The sequence below is a fragment of the Siphateles boraxobius genome, unplaced genomic scaffold (genome assembly GCF_051911475.1).
Source record: "Siphateles boraxobius isolate OS27281-9 unplaced genomic scaffold, OSU_SipBor_1 48, whole genome shotgun sequence".
Classification (NCBI taxonomy): Eukaryota; Metazoa; Chordata; class Actinopteri; order Cypriniformes; family Leuciscidae; genus Siphateles; species Siphateles boraxobius.
Window position 1 is genome coordinate 3,827,851 of NW_027509119.1, and position 19,851 is coordinate 3,847,701.

The window sequence follows — 19,851 nt, forward strand, 5'->3', positions numbered from 1 at the left end:
AAGATTAATAAATGCTGTAACAAACAGTTCTTGTTAGCTAATACAGTAACTAATGAACCTTATTGTACCTAAGTGTTACCAAAACTTCCTTAACTTATTTAAAAGAAAAGTTTGATGTAAATAGAGCACATTGTCTCCAAAAACTTGGTTAGAAAGCAACAATTTCTCAAATTATTAGTCTAAAATTAACTCATATTACGTGTCTGTAATGTGCTGTTGCAAACTACAGATTTCATCTCGTTTTAGAACCATTCCTTTAAAGGTCATGTTGCTTGGAGAATGAACTGTGTTGTGCTTTTCCACGGTCTAAGTCTACAAGGATATCCAGTACTTGAGCTCTGAGTAGGTTCAATGATTTATGACAGTGATTCTCATAACCATTGGTGCAACTGCACCTGAATACATGAAATTGAACCTATATGATAATTGTACTGTAACTGACAGCTGGACTCATTTAATGTCAATGCTGTGTTTACTTGTTTGCTTTCATAAGCGCTGTTCGTTAATATTATCAGGTCAACTAAAACCTCTTCAATCTGCTGGGTTTGATGGACGTCTGTAAGTATAGTAATTATAAATCCTGCATGCGATTCCATTCTCTCATGTCCATCAGTCACGAAACAAAGAGGTCAGTGTGAGGACAAAGCTTTGATTCTTCATCATTAAAAGCCTGTAAAGAGTTCATGCATCTTGCATCTAGTGCCCTTTAGTCTTCAATAGAAACATTGATCTCCAGATGACTTTAATGGAAAGAGAAACAGCGCCTCCTGACGGCAAATAATAGTCCGTTCTGTAAATACTTGCTCATGAAATTTTAATGGAGATAGTATGTAGAAATGTTCCATATGAGGTAAAAGTACACGATTTAAAAGAAAATATGAGCCATGTTAGCATAAAACATAGTGTACAATATTAAATCAAAGTATGCATTGCATGTGTGAATTGATTTTCATTTGGATCAACATACAAAACTCTCAAATAGTATCTTTATATTGTAATATTATACTTATATTGTAATCATTACAAGCATACGTTTAGGGATCTACAAGCAGCTCTGTGGAGTCAGTGAGAAGATCTTTGTACTTTATCATTAGAAGCAAATTAATTCAAGTAGGGCCTATCATATCATAAAAAATATACTCAATATACTATCTGACTTTCTATACTTATCTGCAGCATTACCAGACACGAAACCCAAGTTTCTCTTTGCATGAACGTTTATTATTGGCTGGCTGTGAGTCTAACCCAAGACAAAACATATTTATATGTTAAAAAATGCATAAAAATAGCAACGTTTAACCACAAAAACCCTTTCTGTGTGAATGACCCCTTAAACGTCTTCGTTCTTTTGATTGGTTAATATCACCGCTTTCCCAAGAACCCCATTGTTAGTCACTTCCCAAGTCGAGACTAGTAAAGCACAGGCAAGTTTCAACATTTCCTCCGTGGCTGCAGTTCATTTCAACATTTCAGAACGCAACATAAGCAAATAACCCTTAAGAACATTAAAATAGGATATAAAAGAGTTTAAAAAACTCCATATTCCTTAAAGTGATCCCTTTTAAGAATACATTTAATTCCCTTTCATAATTTGCCAATCAAGACAATCTAGCAGGTTTTCATGTTTGTTTATGAATGATATTAATTTGATGATTTCGCCAGCAGTCAGTACAGTATCATGTACAGTATCATGTACAGTATGTGTTGATGTTTACTGCTTCTGAATGGCTCTCCAAACCTCCCCGTCGGGATACTGATGCTTTTGCACGGATTCTTCCAGCATTTCACAAGAGAATCCAGGATCCTGAAGATGTAGAAACACTTATTTATTATGCTATTGCTACAAAATTTCATTTTATACATGTTTGTCCAAATGGAGCTAATTATTTTATTTATTCGGTTACACTTTATTTTAAGGTCCCCTTGTTAGTGTAATCATACATTTAAGTAGCGAGTTATAATAATTAACAACCTATACTTTCTATAAAGTTTGAGGTTAAGATTCGGGTTTGGTTGAGGGTTAGTTGCATGTAATTATGCATAATTTACCGTCAATACTGCAGTAAGCACATGTAACGTGTAACAAGGACACTAAAAAGTGTTACAATTTATTTTTGTTTTTGCATTGCGATTGAGCATAAATATTTTCATTTAAAATGATTATATGATGAAGATTATATTTTATTAATTTAACTTATTATTATGTGCAGTTATACAGTAGTCATTATATAGTGGTATTAATTTGTAGAATTAATTGGAGTTATCAATTTGTGAGTTAAATAATAATGTATAAATGTAATAGCATTGGCCTATTACATTACACAAAAAGGTATCGTGTTATCATCATGATCTCATCATTATAAGTATTTTTACATTATTATTATTAATTACATTTGACATATCTAATTGTATTCTGCTTTGCGGACTTATTTTTCTATAACTGCATGCTAAAGTAAAGTAGTTCCAAGCGGGCACATTTCCATATCAATGCACAACATTATTTCAGCTATTTCAAAGTCCCTTCACAGCAAAAGAACCAAAAACCACAAAGACACTGATCAATATAAACTAGTTCTACACACAAGAGTGTTTCAGGGAGAAACACTTCAAAATACGCGTGGTAACTGTGGCATAGTAAAAGTGGAGTAACTGATCAGACTAAGATTGGGTATCGAGAACCAGTCCCACTGTAGAGCATTCAATAAGACGTGCATTTTGCTTCTCGGTACCTCTGTGTGCATTTTAATGTGATTTTAAAGGATTCAAGCGCAAGAGAAAGTCCCTATAACCAACTGTTCATAGTTCAATAGCATAAGATATCCCTTTCTTTGCGAGTTTACCACATTTCTTTTTTAACTTACCATTGGTGGTGTGTAGTGGGCATGTGTGATGATGGTGGGGCTTTTGAAGTGTTCATGCAGATGATCCACATACTCACACATCCTGTGACACACACAGAGCAGAAACTCGACTGAATGACCCTCTTTATGCTCACACACTTCATGCTTAAGATCTGAAGGAGCCGTTCACCCAAAACTGGAATTACTCCAAAAAATGCAGTCGTTTTTCACTTGAAAATCTTCACTTCTGACTCGATTCATTGAGCTTTCACAGATGGTCCACTAAACAAAATTAGCTGTTTGCCCTTATGTTTAATATATTAACATGCTTTTGACCAACATCACACAGATTTCTTTCTTTTTTTATGTTCTATATTTATTTTGAAGTCGGGTTGGATGTTGCGGTTAGCAATATATACGTGTTATGATATATACGCTTAGTGAAGTGACTTAAGTTGTCCAGCAACAATCAAGTTGATGAGTGATTTACACTAGTTTATCTAGACTTATGTATATATATATATATATATATATATATATATATATAATCTGATTGGGATGAGGTGAAATCAAAGCCAGCCTAATCACACAAGGCTTCCTTAAGGCTGATTGGTCGACTAGTGACTAGATTTTTGCCCCGTCTATTACACACACTTATTATCAGCAATAGGACTTGGAATACAGTTTTTTAGACTACTTTTATGGTGCCCTTTTGACCTCAACATCCAAAGTACACATTGATTTTTGTTTTAAAGACAGAAAATCTTAGCAAATAATCTGTTTATATTCTACAATAAAAGAAAATGGTAACACTTTATACGAAAATCTCATTTGTTACATTAGTTCATGCATGAAATAACATGATCTAACGGTGAGCAATACATTTTTATGCAGCATTTATTAATCTTTGTTCATTTTAGTTAATACAAATAGTTCACTGTTCATGTTAGTTCACAGTGCATTCATTAATGTCAACAAATACAACTTTTGATTTTAAAAACGTATTAGAAAATGCTGAAATGAACTAAGATTAATAAATTCTTTATAAAGTATCATTCATTATTAGTTCATGTTAATAATGTTAACAACTGAAACCTTATTGTTAAGTGTTACTAAAAAATAAGAATAGTGTTACAAAATAATAATAATAATATGATGATGAGGGTGTGTAAATGACAGCATCAGTTTTAGGTGAACTATTTCTTTCAGTAAGCATCAAGGCTTCAACGCATTAGACTTAAAAAAGAGGAATACACACACATTTTCAATACACATACCTATTACTTAAACTAGCAGACACAGAAATGTAGTCAAACAGAATGAGGTGTTGAACGAGCTCACACAGTCCCACACCCCCGGCATGAGGACACACAGGAACTGCAAAGAAGAACATGACACACCAAATCTAGATCAGCTGACAATCATTCCTACATTTCATGGATACTATTTACACTCGATTTACCATTAAACTTTGCAGCCATGAGTATGATGGCAAGGTTTTCATTGACACTGCCCACCCTACAGCTGTCAATCTGAACAAACTGTAGAGCCGAGGCCTGAAGAAACTGCTTGAACATCACTCGGTTATGGCACTGCAAACAAGCACAAATATATACACTGCCGTTCAAAAGTTTGGGGTCGGTAAGATTTTTAATGTTTTTAAAAGAAGTCTCTTCTGCTCACCAAGGCTGCATTTATTTGATTAAAAATACAAAACAAACCCAGTAATATTGTGAAATATTATTTCAATGTAAAACAGCTGTTTTCTATGTGAATATATAGTCAAGTGTAATTTATTCCTGTGATCAAAGCTGTATTTTCAGCATCATTACTCCAGTCTTCAGTGTCACATGATCCTTCAGAAATCAGTATAATATGATGATTTGATGCTCAAGAAACATTTATGATTATTATCACAGTTGTGCTGCTTCATATTTTTGTGCAAACCGTGATTCATTTTTTTCAGGATTCTTTGAAAGTTCAAGAGAAAAGCATTTAATTAAAATAATAAATATTTTGCGTTATTATAAATGTCTTTACTGTCACTTTTGATGAATTTAATGCGTCCTTTCTGAAGAAAAGTATTAATCTTTTTAAAAGAATCGTATTGACCCCAAACCTTTGAACGGTACTGTAGATACAGAACAGTATGAACTTATATCATAGTTGGACTTATTCTATGGAACACAAAAGGAGATACTTTAAATAATAAGTACCTGATACATTAACCTGATAATGGATATCATTGAGGACAGAAAGATTCTTAAACGTATCTTTTTTGTGTTCCGCAGAATACATGGTATATAGTTTTGGAACATGAGGGTGATTTAATGATGAAATATCCCTTTAAAATGGCATTGACCGATAATAAAGAACACCACAGATTTCAATAACAGTTCAAGCTATTGAATGTTCAACTTTGACGCATCAAAAAGTTCATAAAGAGATTGTAAAACTAATCCATATGAATTGAGCGGTTTAGTTCAAATTCACCTCAAGCATGTTCGGTTGAGCTATTTATGTTCGCTGATCAATGTTCATATGTGAATAGAAGCCTAAATTCAATCTGTTTATCATATAAAGCGATCGAGTCTCTTCCAATAATTTGGACTAAACTGCTCAATTCATTTGATTCGTTGTACGATCTTTATGAACTTTTTGAAGTGTCACAGTGGTAGTTGCATAGACTGCCAATGGAGGGACTGAAATCTCTCAGATTTCTTAAAAACGTCTTCCTTTTTTGTTCAGAAGATTTAAAAAAATCTTGCGGATTTGGTAGGACATGAGGGTGATTAATTAATGACAGAATTTTCATTTTTGGGTGAACTATCCCTTTAAGACGATAACTATAATGATAACGATAAATATATAGTTCTAAAAATCATACTAAATATAAAAGAATAGTCACACCACAACTATAAAGATAATTGGCAAAGAGAAACAATGTCGTTACAATCACTTTCAGAACAATTTTTCTCCAGCTGATGATACAAACATTAACAGCCAATCAGAATCCAACCTCACATATTTAAAAGGGTGGTAAAACACGATTTCACTTTTCTAACTTTAGCTCGTGTGAAATGTTGCTGTTTGAGCATAAACAACATCTGCAAAGTTACAAGGCTCGAAGTTCAAAGCAAAGGGAGATATTTGCTTTAAAAGAAAAGGACTACAACAAACGGCTGATAGGGACTACACGACATTCCTCCCGGGTTTGTGACATCAGCAACCCTAAAATGTACATAAACCGCCCCCGGGACACACAGTCCATGTTGAGAAGAGGAAAAGTTGTTGTATAAGAGTACATTTGTGAGTCAGCTCAAACTTTAGCATCCTTCTTTTCACATGCAATAAAAATTCACTCTGTGTGCATCTCACAACAGTTCCTATACGAGCGATTTATAGATTATCATGACAGAATATCCTAATTGAAGATAGTTACTCCACATCAGCAACATAAATTTATCAACTAACTATTCAGAGACGTCCTGTTGCATTCTACAAGTTGCCACTTCTTCTTGAGTCTCTCCATCTTTCTCTGACTCTGTTTTAACATTAAAGGCAGAACAGTTTCTGTCATTTTAGTGTGTCTGCGTGAGGTAATCGCAGCTGCTAACACACACAAGCTCTTGAAACCCCGCCCTCTGAGGCAGCTCATTTGCATTTAAAGGGCCAGGCCGGAAACGGTGCGTTTTTGCTAACCCTCAAAAAGTGACAACTTTAACATGCTATATAAAAATATCTGTGGGGTCATTTGTGCTAAAACTTCACACACACACACACACTCTGGGGACATCAGAGATTTATTTTACATCTTGTGAAAAGGGCATTTTACCACCCCTTTCAAGCGGCAATAGCAAAACTGCACTACCCTTTGAACAAACAAAATGATATTGTCGGCTGTTGTGGACGCTAATATAGTTATCATTATAGTTATTATTCTTAGTGTGAACGGGCTTTAATACCCAATAAATACACTCTCACCTGCTCTCCAGAGGCCACTCCAATACCAAAGGGTGCAAGTGCCTAAAAACAAGATAAAAAACCCTCAAAACCGGACTAACATGGTCTAATGATGAACACAGTGAACCAGTTTACCTTCGAGATGGAAGCATGACCTAGAATATCATCTGGAGACGTGGGCTCCTCAATCCACAGAGGATGAAACTCTGCCAGCTTGGTTACCCAATTAACCGCTTCGTTAACGTCCCACCGCTGGTTGGCATCAATCATCTGACAGAAAAGAGGTCATTAAACTCCCCTACCAAATGCAGCCTTCCGTTCATAGTCTGGACCAACTTAACATTCATTAAGGAGTAGTTCACCCAAAAATGAAAATTAGCCCATGATTTACTCACCCTCAAGCCATCCTAGGTGTATATGACACTCTTCTATCAGACGAACACAATCAGAGTTATATTAAAAAATGTCCTGGCTCTTCCAAGCTTTATAATGGCAGTGAATGGTCATTTCTGTTTTGAAGTCTATGAAAGCGCATGCATCCATCATAAAGTGCATCTATCCATCATAAAAGTGCATCTGTCCATCATAAAAGTGCATCTATCCATCATAAAAGAGCATCTATCCATCATAAAAGTGCATCTATCATCATAAAAGAGCATCTATCCATCGTAAAAGAGCATCTATCATCATAAAAGAGCATCTATCCATCATAAAAGTGCATCTATCCATCATAAAACAGCATCTATCCATCATAAAAGAGCATCTATCCATCATAAAAGTGCATCTATCATCATAAAAGAGCATCTATCCATCATAAAAGTCCATCTGTCCATCATAAAAGTGCATCTATCATCATAAAAGAGCATCTATCCATCATAAAAGTCCATCTGTCCATCATAAAAGTCCATCTGTCCATCATAAAAGTGCATCTATCATCATAAAAGAGCATCTATCCATCATAAAAGTGCATCTATCCATCATAAAACAGCATCTATCCATCATAAAAGAGCATCTATTCATCATAAAAGTCCATCTATCCATCATAAAAGTGCATCTATCCATCATAAAAGAGCATCTATCCATCATAAAAGTGCATCTATCCATCATAAAACAGCATCTATCCATCATAAAAGTGCATCTATTCATCATAAAAGAGCATCTATCCATCATAAAAGTGCATCTATCATCATAAAAATGCATTTATCCATCATAAAAGAGCATCTATCCATCATAAAAGTGCATCTATCCATCATAAAACAGCATCTATCCATCATAAAAGAGCATCTATCCATCATAAAAGAGCATCTATCCATCATAAAAGAGCATCTATCCATCATAAAACAGCATCTATCCATCATAAAAGAGCATCTATCCATCATAAAAGAGCATCTATCCATCATAAAAGTGCATCTATCATCATAAAAATGCATTTATCCATCATAAAAGTGCATCTATCCATCATAAAACAGCATCTATCCATCATAAAAGAGCATCTATCCATCATAAAAGAGCATCTATCCATCATAAAAGTGCATTTATCCATCATAAAAGAGCATCTATCCATCATAAAAGTGCATCTATCCATCATAAAACAGCATCTATCCATCATAAAAGAGCATCTATCCATCATAAAAGAGCATCTATCCATCATAAAAGTGCATCTATCCATCATAAAAGTGCATCTATCCATCATAAAAGAGCATCTATCCATCATAAAAGTGCATCTATTCATCATAAAAGAGCATCTATTCATCATAAAAGTGCTTCTATCCATCATAAAACAGCATCTATCCATCATAAAAGAGCATCTATCCATCATAAAAGAGCATCTATCCATCATAAAACAGCATCTATCCATCATAAAAGAGCATCTATCCATCATAAAAGAGCATCTATCCATCATAAAAGTGCATCTATTCATCATAAAAGAGCATCTATTCATCATAAAAGTGCTTCTATCATCATAAAAATGCATCTATCCATCATAAAAGTGCTTCTATCATCATAAAAGTGCATCTATCCATCATAAAAGAGCATCTATTCATCATAAAAGTCCATCTATCCATCATAAAAGTGCATCTATTCATCATAAAAGAGCATCTATCCATCATAAAAGAGCATCTATCCATCATAAAAGAGCATCTATCCATCATAAAAGAGCATCTATCCATCATAAAAGAGCATCTATCCATCATAAAAGTGCATTTATCCATCATAAAAGAGCATCTATCCATCATAAAAGTGCATCTATCCATCATAAAACAGCATCTATCCATCATAAAAGAGCATCTATCCATCATAAAAGAGCATCTATCCATCATAAAAGTGCATCTATCCATCATAAAAGTGCATCTATCCATCATAAAAGAGCATCTATCCATCATAAAAGTGCATCTATTCATCATAAAAGAGCATCTATTCATCATAAAAGTGCTTCTATCCATCATAAAACAGCATCTATCCATCATAAAAGAGCATCTATCCATCATAAAAGAGCATCTATCCATCATAAAACAGCATCTATCCATCATAAAAGAGCATCTATCCATCATAAAAGAGCATCTATCCATCATAAAAGTGCATCTATTCATCATAAAAGAGCATCTATTCATCATAAAAGTGCTTCTATCATCATAAAAATGCATCTATCCATCATAAAAGTGCTTCTATCATCATAAAAGTGCATCTATCCATCATAAAAGAGCATCTATTCATCATAAAAGTCCATCTATCCATCATAAAAGTGCATCTATCCATCATAAAAGTGCTTCTATCATCATAAAAATGCATTTATCCATCATAAAAGAGCATCTATCCATCATAAAAGTCCATCTATCCATCATAAAAGTGCATCTATCCATCATAAAAGTGCTTCTATTCATCATAAAACTCCATCTATCCATCATAAAAGTGCATCTATCCATCATAAAAGTGCTTCTATCATCATAAAAATGCATCTATCCATCATAAAAGAGCATCTATCCATCATAAAAGTGCTTCTATCATCATAAAAATGCATCTATCCATCATAAAAGTGGTTCTATACATCATAAAAGAGCATCTATTCATCATAAAAGTCCATCTATCCATCATAAAAGTGCATCTATTCATCATAAAAGAGCATCTATTCATCATAAAAGTGCTTCTATCATCATAAAAATGCATTTATCCATCATAAAAGAGCATCTATCCATCATAAAAGAGCATCTATACATCATAAAAGTGCATCTATCCATCATAAAAGAGCATCTATTCATCATAAAAGTGCATCTATCATCATAAAAATGCATTTATCCATCATAAAAGTGCATCTATCCCTCATAAAAATGCATATATCCATCATAAAAGAGCATCTATCCATCATAAAAGTGCATCTATCCCTCATAAAAATGCATATATCCATCATAAAAGTGCATCTATTCATCATAAAAGAGCATCTATACATCATAAAAGTGCATCTATCCATCATAAAAGAGCATCTATTCATCATAAAAGTGCATCTATCATCATAAAAATGCATTTATCCATCATAAAAGTGCATCTATCCCTCATAAAAATGCATATATCCATCATAAAAGAGCATCTATCCATCATAAAAGTGCATCTATCCCTCATAAAAATGCATATATCCATCATAAAAGAGCATCTATCCATCATAAAAGAGCATCTATCCATCATAAAAGTGCATATATCCCTCATAAAAATGCATATATCCATCATAAAAGAGCATCTATCCATCATAAAAGTGCATCTATCCCTCATAAAAATGCATATATCCATCATAAAAGTGCATCTATCCATCATAAAAGAGCATCTATCCATCATAAAAATGCATCTATCCATCATAAAAGAGCATCTATCCATAATAAAAATGGATCTATCAATCATAAAAGAGCATCTATCCAAATTTTAAATATGAATATTTTCCTTACACAAATGCATTTATATGCACTTTTATGATGAATAGATGCATTTTTATGATGGATAGATGCTCTTTTATGATGGATAGATGCTCTTTTATGATGGATAGATGCACTTTTATGATGGACAGATTCACTTTTATGATGGACAGATGCACTTTTATGATGAATAGATGCACTTTTATGATGGATAGATGCTCTTTTATGATGGATAGATGCACTTTTATGATGGACAGATTCACTTTTATGATGGATAGATGCACTTTTATGATGAATAGATGCACTTTTATGATGGATAGATGCTCTTTTATGATGGATAGATGCTCTTTTATGATGGATAGATGCACTTTTATGATGGATAGATGCACTTTTATGATGAATAGATGCTCTTTTATGATGGATAGATGCTCTTTTATGATGGATAGATGCTCTTTTATGATGGATAGATGCTCTTTTATGATGGATAGATGCACTTTTATGATGGACAGATTCACTTTTATGATGGACAGATGCACTTTTATGATGAATAGATGCACTTTTATGATGGATAGATGCACTTTTATGATGGATAGATGCTCTTTTATGATGGATAGATGCTCTTTTATGATGGATAGATGCACTTTTATGATGGACAGATTCACTTTTATGATGGACAGATGCACTTTTATGATGAATAGATGCACTTTTATGATGGATAGATGCACTTTTATGATGGATAGATGCACTTTTATGATGGATAGATGCTCTTTTATGATGGATAGATGCACTTTTATGATGGATAGATGCTCTTTTATGATGGATAGATGCACTTTTATGATGGACAGATTCACTTTTATGATGGACGGATGCACTTTTATGATGGATGGATGCTCTTTTATGATGGATAGATGCTCTTTTATGATGGACAGATTCACTTTTATGATGAATAGATGCACTTTTATGATGGACAGATGCACTTTTATGATGAATAGATGCACTTTTATGATGGATAGATGCACTTTTATGATGGATAGATGCACTTTTATGATGGACAGATGCACTTTTATGATGAATAGATGCACTTTTATGATGGATAGATGCACTTTTATGATGGATAGATGCTCTTTTATGATGGATAGATGCTCTTTTATGAGGGATAGATGCACTTTTATGATGGATAGATGCTCTTTTATGATGGATAGATGCTCTTTTATGATGGATAGATGCTCTTTTATGATGGATAGATGCACTTTTATGATGAATAGATGCTCTTTTATGATGGATAGATGCACTTTTATGATGGATAGATGCTCTTTTATGATGGATAGATGCTCTTTTATGATGGATAGATGCACTTTTATGATGGATAGATGCTCTTTTATGATGGATAGATGCACTTTTATGATGGATAGATGCACTTTTACGATGGATAGATGCTCTTTTATGATGGATAGATGCTCTTTTATGATGGATAGATGCTCTTTTATGATGGATAGATGCACTTTTATGATGGATAGATGCACTTTTACGATGGATAGATGCTCTTTTATGATGGATAGATGCACTTTTATGATGGATAGATGCACTTTTATGATGGATAGATGCACTTTTATGATGGATAGATGCACTTTTATGATGGACATATTCACTTTTATGATGGACAGATGCACTTTTATGATGAATAGATGCACTTTTATGATGGATAGATGCACTTTTATGATGGATAGATGCTCTTTTATGAGGGATAGATGCACTTTTATGATGGATAGATGCACTTTTATGATGGATAGATGCTCTTTTATGATGGATAGATGCACTTTTATGATGGATAGATGCTCTTTTATGATGGATAGATGCACTTTTATGATGGATAGATGCTCTTTTATGATGGATAGATGCACTTTTATGATGGATAGATGCACTTTTACAATGGATAGATGCACTTTTACGATGGATAGATGCTCTTTTATGATGGATAGATGCTCTTTTATGATGGATAGATGCACTTTTACGATGGATAGATGCTCTTTTACGATGGATAGATGCACTTTTACGATGGATAGATGCTCTTTTATGATGGATAGATGCACTTTTATGATGGATAGATGCACTTTTATGATGGATAGATGCACTTTTATGATGGATAGATGCACTTTTATGATGGATAGATGCTCTTTTATGATGGATAGATGCACTTTTATGATGGATAGATGCTCTTTTATGATGGATAGATGCTCTTTTATGATGGATAGATGCACTTTTATGATGAATAGACGCTCTTTTATGATGGATAGATGCTCTTTTATGATGGATAGATGCTCTTTTATGATGGATAGATGCTCTTTTATGATGACTAGATGCTCTTTTATGATGAATAGACGCTCTTTTATGATGGATAGATGCACTTTTATGATGGATAGATGCACTTTTATGATGGATAGATGCACTTTTATGATGGATAGATGCTCTTTTATGATAGATAGATGCTCTTTTATGATGGATAGATGCACTTTTATGATGAATAGATACTCTTTTATGATGGATAGATGCTCTTTTATGATGACTAGATGCTCTTTTATGATGGATAGATGCTCTTTTATGATGGATAGATGCACTTTTATGATGGATAGATGCTCTTTTATGATGGATAGATGCTCTTTTATGATGGATAGATGCTCTTTTATGATGGATAGATGCTCTTTTATGATGGATAGATGCACTTTTATGATGAATAGACGCTCTTTTATGATGGATAGATGCTCTTTTATGATGGATAGATGCTCTTTTATGATGGATAGATGCTCTTTTATGATGACTAGATGCTCTTTTATGATGAATAGACGCTCTTTTATGATGGATAGATGCACTTTTATGATGGATAGATGCACTTTTATGATGGATAGATGCACTTTTATGATGGATAGATGCTCTTTTATGATAGATAGATGCTCTTTTATGATGGATAGATGCACTTTTATGATGGATAGATGCACTTTTATGATGGATAGATGCTCTTTTATGATGGATAGATGCACTTTTATGATGGATAGATGCTCTTTTATGATGGATAGATGCACTTTTATGATGGATAGATGCACTTTTATGATGGATAGATGCTCTTTTATGATAGATAGATGCTCTTTTATGATGGATAGATGCACTTTTATGATGAATAGATGCACTTTTATGATGGATAGATGCACTTTTATGATGGATAGATGCTCTTTTATGATGACTAGATGCTCTTTTATGATGGATAGATGCACTTTTATGATGAATAGATGCACTTTTATGATGGATAGATGCACTTTTATGATGGATAGATGCTCTTTTATGATGACTAGATGCTCTTTTATGATGGATAGATGCTCTTTTATGATGGATAGATGCTCTTTTATGATGGATAGATGCACTTTTATGATGGATAGATGCACTTTTATGATGGATAGATGCACTTTTATGATGGATAGATGCTCTTTTATGATGGATAGATGCTCTTTTATGATGGATAGATGCTCTTTTATGATGGATAGATGCTGTTTTATGATGGATAGATGCACTTTTATGATGGATAGATGCTCTTTTATGATGGATAAATGCACTTTTATGATGGATAGATGCTCTTTTATGATGGATAGATGCTCTTTTATGATGGATAGATGCTGTTTTATAGACTTCAAAACAGAAACGCCATTCACTGCCGTTATAAAGCTTGGAAGAGCCAGGACATTTTTTATATAATCTGATTGTATTGGTCTGATAGAAGAATATCATACACACATAGGATGGCTTGAGGGACAGTAAATCATAGACTAATTTTCATTTTTGGGTGAACTATCCCTTTAAGCTAAATCTGATCAGGTTGCAATATCTATCTACTGTTTTGCAATGTAAACACATTTGACTGAGAATCACCAGGGTGTTTTCTGGTCCAATCAGCTTTCGGATAAGGCTGCATCTACGGATGTCATCCTGCAAATCGGCCCCAACCTTCACTTTAAATTTAGTCCATCCTTGGGCAAGAGCTTCAAGGCAGAGCTATTCAAAGCAAATTATATTTGTTAAGGTCAGAATACGAATATAACAGAAACAGCCAAAGAACAGGCATACCTGGGTAAGCTGTTGGTCAGTGTAACCCAGCCAGGCACATGAGGTGGTGTAGGCAGGATAACCTTCCCTTAACATCTGCTCCTCTGCAGGGGTTTAAAGTCACCATGAAATCAAGATTGACAGTTCTTATTTTTTAATGGAATATTGCAGTGTTTATTATAAATGATTTATCCGTGCACATCATTTTTTTTAAATTTCTGTGCCTCTTAGCAGCTGTTTACACGACACTGTTTTCAACTAAAAATGTAAAACTTTTGCGTTTTGGCTGTTCGTTTACACGACAACGGCGTTTTGGGTTCCTTAAAATGCAAACTTTTGAAAACGGGTTTCAAAGTGCAAGTTTTGAAAACGGTCTCAATGAAAACAACAAAAACACGAATCTGTTAAGACGATGACGTCATGCGCATCTGTATTACGTGTTCAGTCTATAGTGTTTCATCGCCATCTACTGGCCTGGCAGCAGAAAACAGCGTTTTTAATCGTTTTCGCGGATCCGTGTGAAAGGGGATCGTTTTGACAATGGTGTCGTCTGTACGCGGAAAACTCAAAGTAATGATAATAATAGCAAACCACAACCATCCAATCAAGTCCCCTGGACAAAATCAAGCCCCGCCCTAGATCTGTCCTTGTTCGAGAAGCCATTTGACTTGGATATACATCACAATAGGGACGAAAAGACTATCGCATCTTCCGTTTCACACCGACGTTAAAGTCCAAAGTTTATTGCGCACTGAAATTACAGCTCCTGTCCCGACAGTTTATTTAGAAAAATAGTGTGCATATATCCCAATTTGGGTTTTGGACAAACACCTATTTTTTTTTAAGTCATTAGTTCCCATCACAAAGTACATTGCTGGATTATCAAAAGTATCGCAGAATGAACTCTATTTTTTTACACTCTCACTCTGTCATGTTGTTAAGCAGTTTTTGTGTTTTGTTGTTTTCTAATAAATAAATAAATAAATAAAAAAGTTTAAATGGTCCTAAGAACACTATCTTAATTCTTAACATACACAACCTTTCAAAAGTTTGTGGTTGGAACGATTTTTTATTTTTTTGAAAGAAGTATCTAATGCTCACCAAGGCTGCATTTATTTGATCAAAAATACAGTAAAAACAATAATATTGTGAAATATTATTACGATGTAAAATAGCTAAATAGCTAAAACATATTCTATATAGTAAAGTGTAATTTATTCCTGTGATCAAAGCTGAATTTTCATCATCATTACTCCAGTCTTCAGAGTCACATGATACTTCAGAATTCATTCTGATTTAATGATCAAGAAACATTTCTGATTATCATAAATGATGAAAACAGCTGCTTATATTTGCTTAATGGTGTTTTCGGGATTCTTTGATGAATAGAAAGTGCAAAAGTGCAAGTGCAAAAATATATATTTTTAACAATGTATAACTCTTTATAGTCACATTTGATCAATTTAATGCATCCTTGCTGAATAAAAATTAGAGAAATTTCTTCCAACAAAATCAAAACTCTTACTGACCCCAAACTTTTGAAGATTTGGTAGAGCATGTATGTGTTTCTCTGATCAAATGGCACTTTATGAAAAATTATAATATGATAAACAAATAAATATAATGAATATGTGCAACAGTTTATAGCCTTAATGAACTGATTTCACCTCTAGTTTTCTTTCCCGTTTTGGCTTTTACCAAAATATCTAAAAGAAAGAGAAAATGAGTATTATTATGGAGTATAAGAAGTAATTCATTATATGAAGAATATCTGATTGAATGACCTCACCTAAAGCTTCCCGCTCTGTCAGCGCATCAGTGATATATCTGAAATCAATACAGCTGATCAACTTCACAGGATCCTAGGCAGAGGATTCATAAACATACGCATTCAGCAAACATAATGCTGAATGTTCAACACGCTTAAAAATCACATCAACAAAAGTTTTTTTTTTACGGTGACCTATTTTAAAGTCAGCATAAAAATCTAATTTGGCCCTATTTCTTTTTTCTAATGCATGTTACTGGTCTTCTTGTGAACAATTCATCCATATATATATATTTTTTTTACCCATAATCTTTCATTGAAATGTCAGAACTACAATCTAATAAACAAAAATCAGGTCTTTTTGCGCAATAACCGGATTAACTCGGAAAGATGTAACAATATGGAAAAATGGTTCTTTATTGCATACTTTAAGTAATATTCCTTTGTTTTGCATCTTAATTGCAATAATTTAAGCACCTAAAAATCAAGCAAGGACTCACCATGTCAACAAGCAGCTTCCACAAGGGCTGAAAAACATATTAATTCTAACTATTAATGATATTCTGTAATCATGCATTTTTACGACATGTTCAAATTGACAGCATGTAAAATAATCAGTCTTGTATCTCACCTTTCCCTCCACTCGTGCCCATAAATCCCAGACGGCGTTCAGAATGGCTGCCGTCGCCAGCTGAATTACTCCTTTTTCTGGTCCAATCTATCAGTGAGATCATCTGTTGATTCATCTGAAGACGAAGAAGTCTTGAACGGACGAAAGCACCTGATACTCACCCATCTCATCTGACCATCACTGCTCAGGAGTCTGTAGAAGCCTCTGAAGTCTCCAGTTATCTCCTCCAAAGTCTTTCCCACCACTAACGTAGATAAGGCTTTAACTGCACATACGACTGGACACACACACTGATCTAGATTAGAATAACCTAGTCCAAAAAAAATCTGATTTTCTATCATAATTTGAAACTGAGGGATCCTAATGGGAATACTACAACAGTGCCAAAACAACAGCTGTTTTATGGTTACCAATATGATGAAACACCCTTTTCTGAAGCTCCGTGTGCAACACTAGCACAACAAAATCAACGTTGTTCCGTCTGGTTACATCATCACAATGTCACAGTTTTAGCTGGGAATACTTATTCCAATACAAGTATGGTACTGATAAACTGAACAGCATTGTAGGGGAAAGTAAAAGTACTCCAATAATTTGATGTAAATTTACTCGTTACTTGAGAAAACTAAAACTTTACTTGTAATGTGTTAACCCCAACACTTGCTAACCAGTATGATTTTTTAATGGCCGATAGCGTGGGCAAATATAATGCAGACGTTATTATTATTTTTATTAGAGCACTAATATTGGTATGCTTGGTAAATATTAGCAAAACAAGTCTATCATTCAAAATATTCAACGAAATTTAACCTTTGGTAAAATAATTGTTAGATGGAAAAAATTCTTATAATTAAAAAAAATATTTTTGTTATCTGAATTGTGTTCACCAATTTTTGGCACTTCTTTATTTAATTCTTTGTGCAACCTTTCTGTGTCAAGATAGCATATCTAAGGGTACGCTTACATTACAACGATGTACTGAAAATGGAAAAGTTTCCTATGCGTTTTTCACGTACAGACGACAACACGGATCCGCGAAAATGTCAAAAAAACACTATATTCTGCTGCCAGGCCAGTAGATGGCAATGTGACTTTGTAAAGAAACACAAACACACAAAAGATAATACGCGTGCGCATGATGTCACAATTTTCACAAATTCATATTTTTGTAGTTGTACACGGAAACGATAACGGTATCGTTTTAAAAGTGAACAAAATGCTGTTGTTGTGTAAATTAACGGCCAAAATGCATAAAAAGTTTTACGTTTTTAGTTTAGATCTTTTAGGGGCCGTTTGCACACACCGTTTTCAACTAAAAACTGAAAACTTTATATGTGTTTTGGCCATTTATTTACATGACAACAGCATTTTGGGGCCCTGAAAATGTAAAATTTCAGTGTTTCAAAATGCATGGTTTTGAAAACAATACCTTTATCTTCTCCTTGTAAACTACAAAAACAAGAATTTGTGAAAACGGTGACATATGCGCATGCGTATTACGCATTCAATCTATAGTTGCGTAGCTATTCCTTACAGAATGACATCGCCATCTACTGGCCTGGCAGCAGAATACAGCGTTTTAGTCGTTTTCGCGGTTCTGTGTGAATGGGGATCGTTTTGACAACCTTGTCGATCGGTACATGAAAAACGTGTCATTGTCCTGTAAACGATTCTGAAGTCGCTTTTGAAGTGGACTCTTCTCTTTAATTCATCAGGTTTAATCAAGGGGGTTGTGTTTGCCAATGCTAAATATTCATTATCTGGTCAGTGAACCATTTTTGTGCTGATTTTGAGCTGTACTTTGGATTATTGACTGTTCAACCACTGCCAAGTTAAAGCTTTCTAGTAGAGGCAGTCACGCGTTTAATATCTGCTGGTACTTCTGGTTTCGCTCATATTTACTAAGAATCCTGAATTGGGTGAACAATTGTTGTATTCATAATATTCACGTTCATTACATTATGAAGGAGTTTTACTTGATGACACTTTTCAGGCTCGTATCGTTATTTGAATAATACATTCCCCTCGCACGCCATGGTCATATGACATACAGTATTTGTATAATTGCTAGATTTGTGAAGCTCACCGATTTCCGTCCCTCTCCCCACAGTAAAAGTCAAGCCGTAACCCTTCAGTTCAGTGTCCGTCTCAAGAACAACATACGCCACGGAGTAATCTGGATCCGTGTGCTGCGAATCAATCACATTCAACTGTAATGCATTCATTGTTGTTGGTGAAACGCATGAAATTACTGATATAGCCTAATAAACACCAGAGAAGTGAACGAACCATTGCATCCGATCCATGTTGTTCTAGTGAAGTCGGGAATCTCACGTCGCGCACTTTCACATTTATTATTTTGCTTTCAGGCATTTTGTTACAGTTTTAAACTTACTTTGTGACCATTGTGAGCAGCAACACTTCTAATACGCTGCCCCAAGAATGCTCTGATTGGCTGGCTTTATGACAATATTTTCAGACCGTAGAAATGTGATTGGCTGTTTTGGAACGACGTCACAAATGACAACAACTTGATCATATGATCGTGAGAAACGAAACTAAAGCTGGAATACTGTATTCTGTTGTAGGCCTATTCTCTTAATAAAATAAATTAATTTAAAAAAAGAGTCCTATTTATAGGATTAATATTTATGTTGGCAT

The 19,851-nt window shown here is 34.2% G+C and overlaps 1 protein-coding gene across 1 annotated transcript; it reads right to left on the bottom strand.

Annotated features, from left to right (window-relative positions):
• Window positions 1-797: 797 nt before the first annotated feature.
• enosf1 (enolase superfamily member 1) lies at window positions 798-19,647 on the bottom strand. The gene is made up of 15 exons (XM_077201633.1): window positions 19,480-19,647; window positions 19,277-19,379; window positions 17,352-17,467; window positions 17,191-17,277; window positions 17,060-17,086; window positions 16,581-16,653; window positions 16,459-16,497; window positions 14,813-14,895; window positions 14,618-14,740; window positions 6,939-7,073; window positions 6,825-6,866; window positions 4,303-4,432; window positions 4,118-4,217; window positions 2,862-2,943; window positions 798-1,804 (listed from the first exon to the last, which is right to left on the bottom strand). Exons 1-15 carry the CDS (start codon window positions 19,561-19,563, stop codon window positions 1,712-1,714), a joined length of 1,317 nt encoding a protein of 438 aa, XP_077057748.1. The 5' UTR covers window positions 19,564-19,647; the 3' UTR covers window positions 798-1,711.
• Window positions 19,648-19,851: the final 204 nt, after the last annotated feature.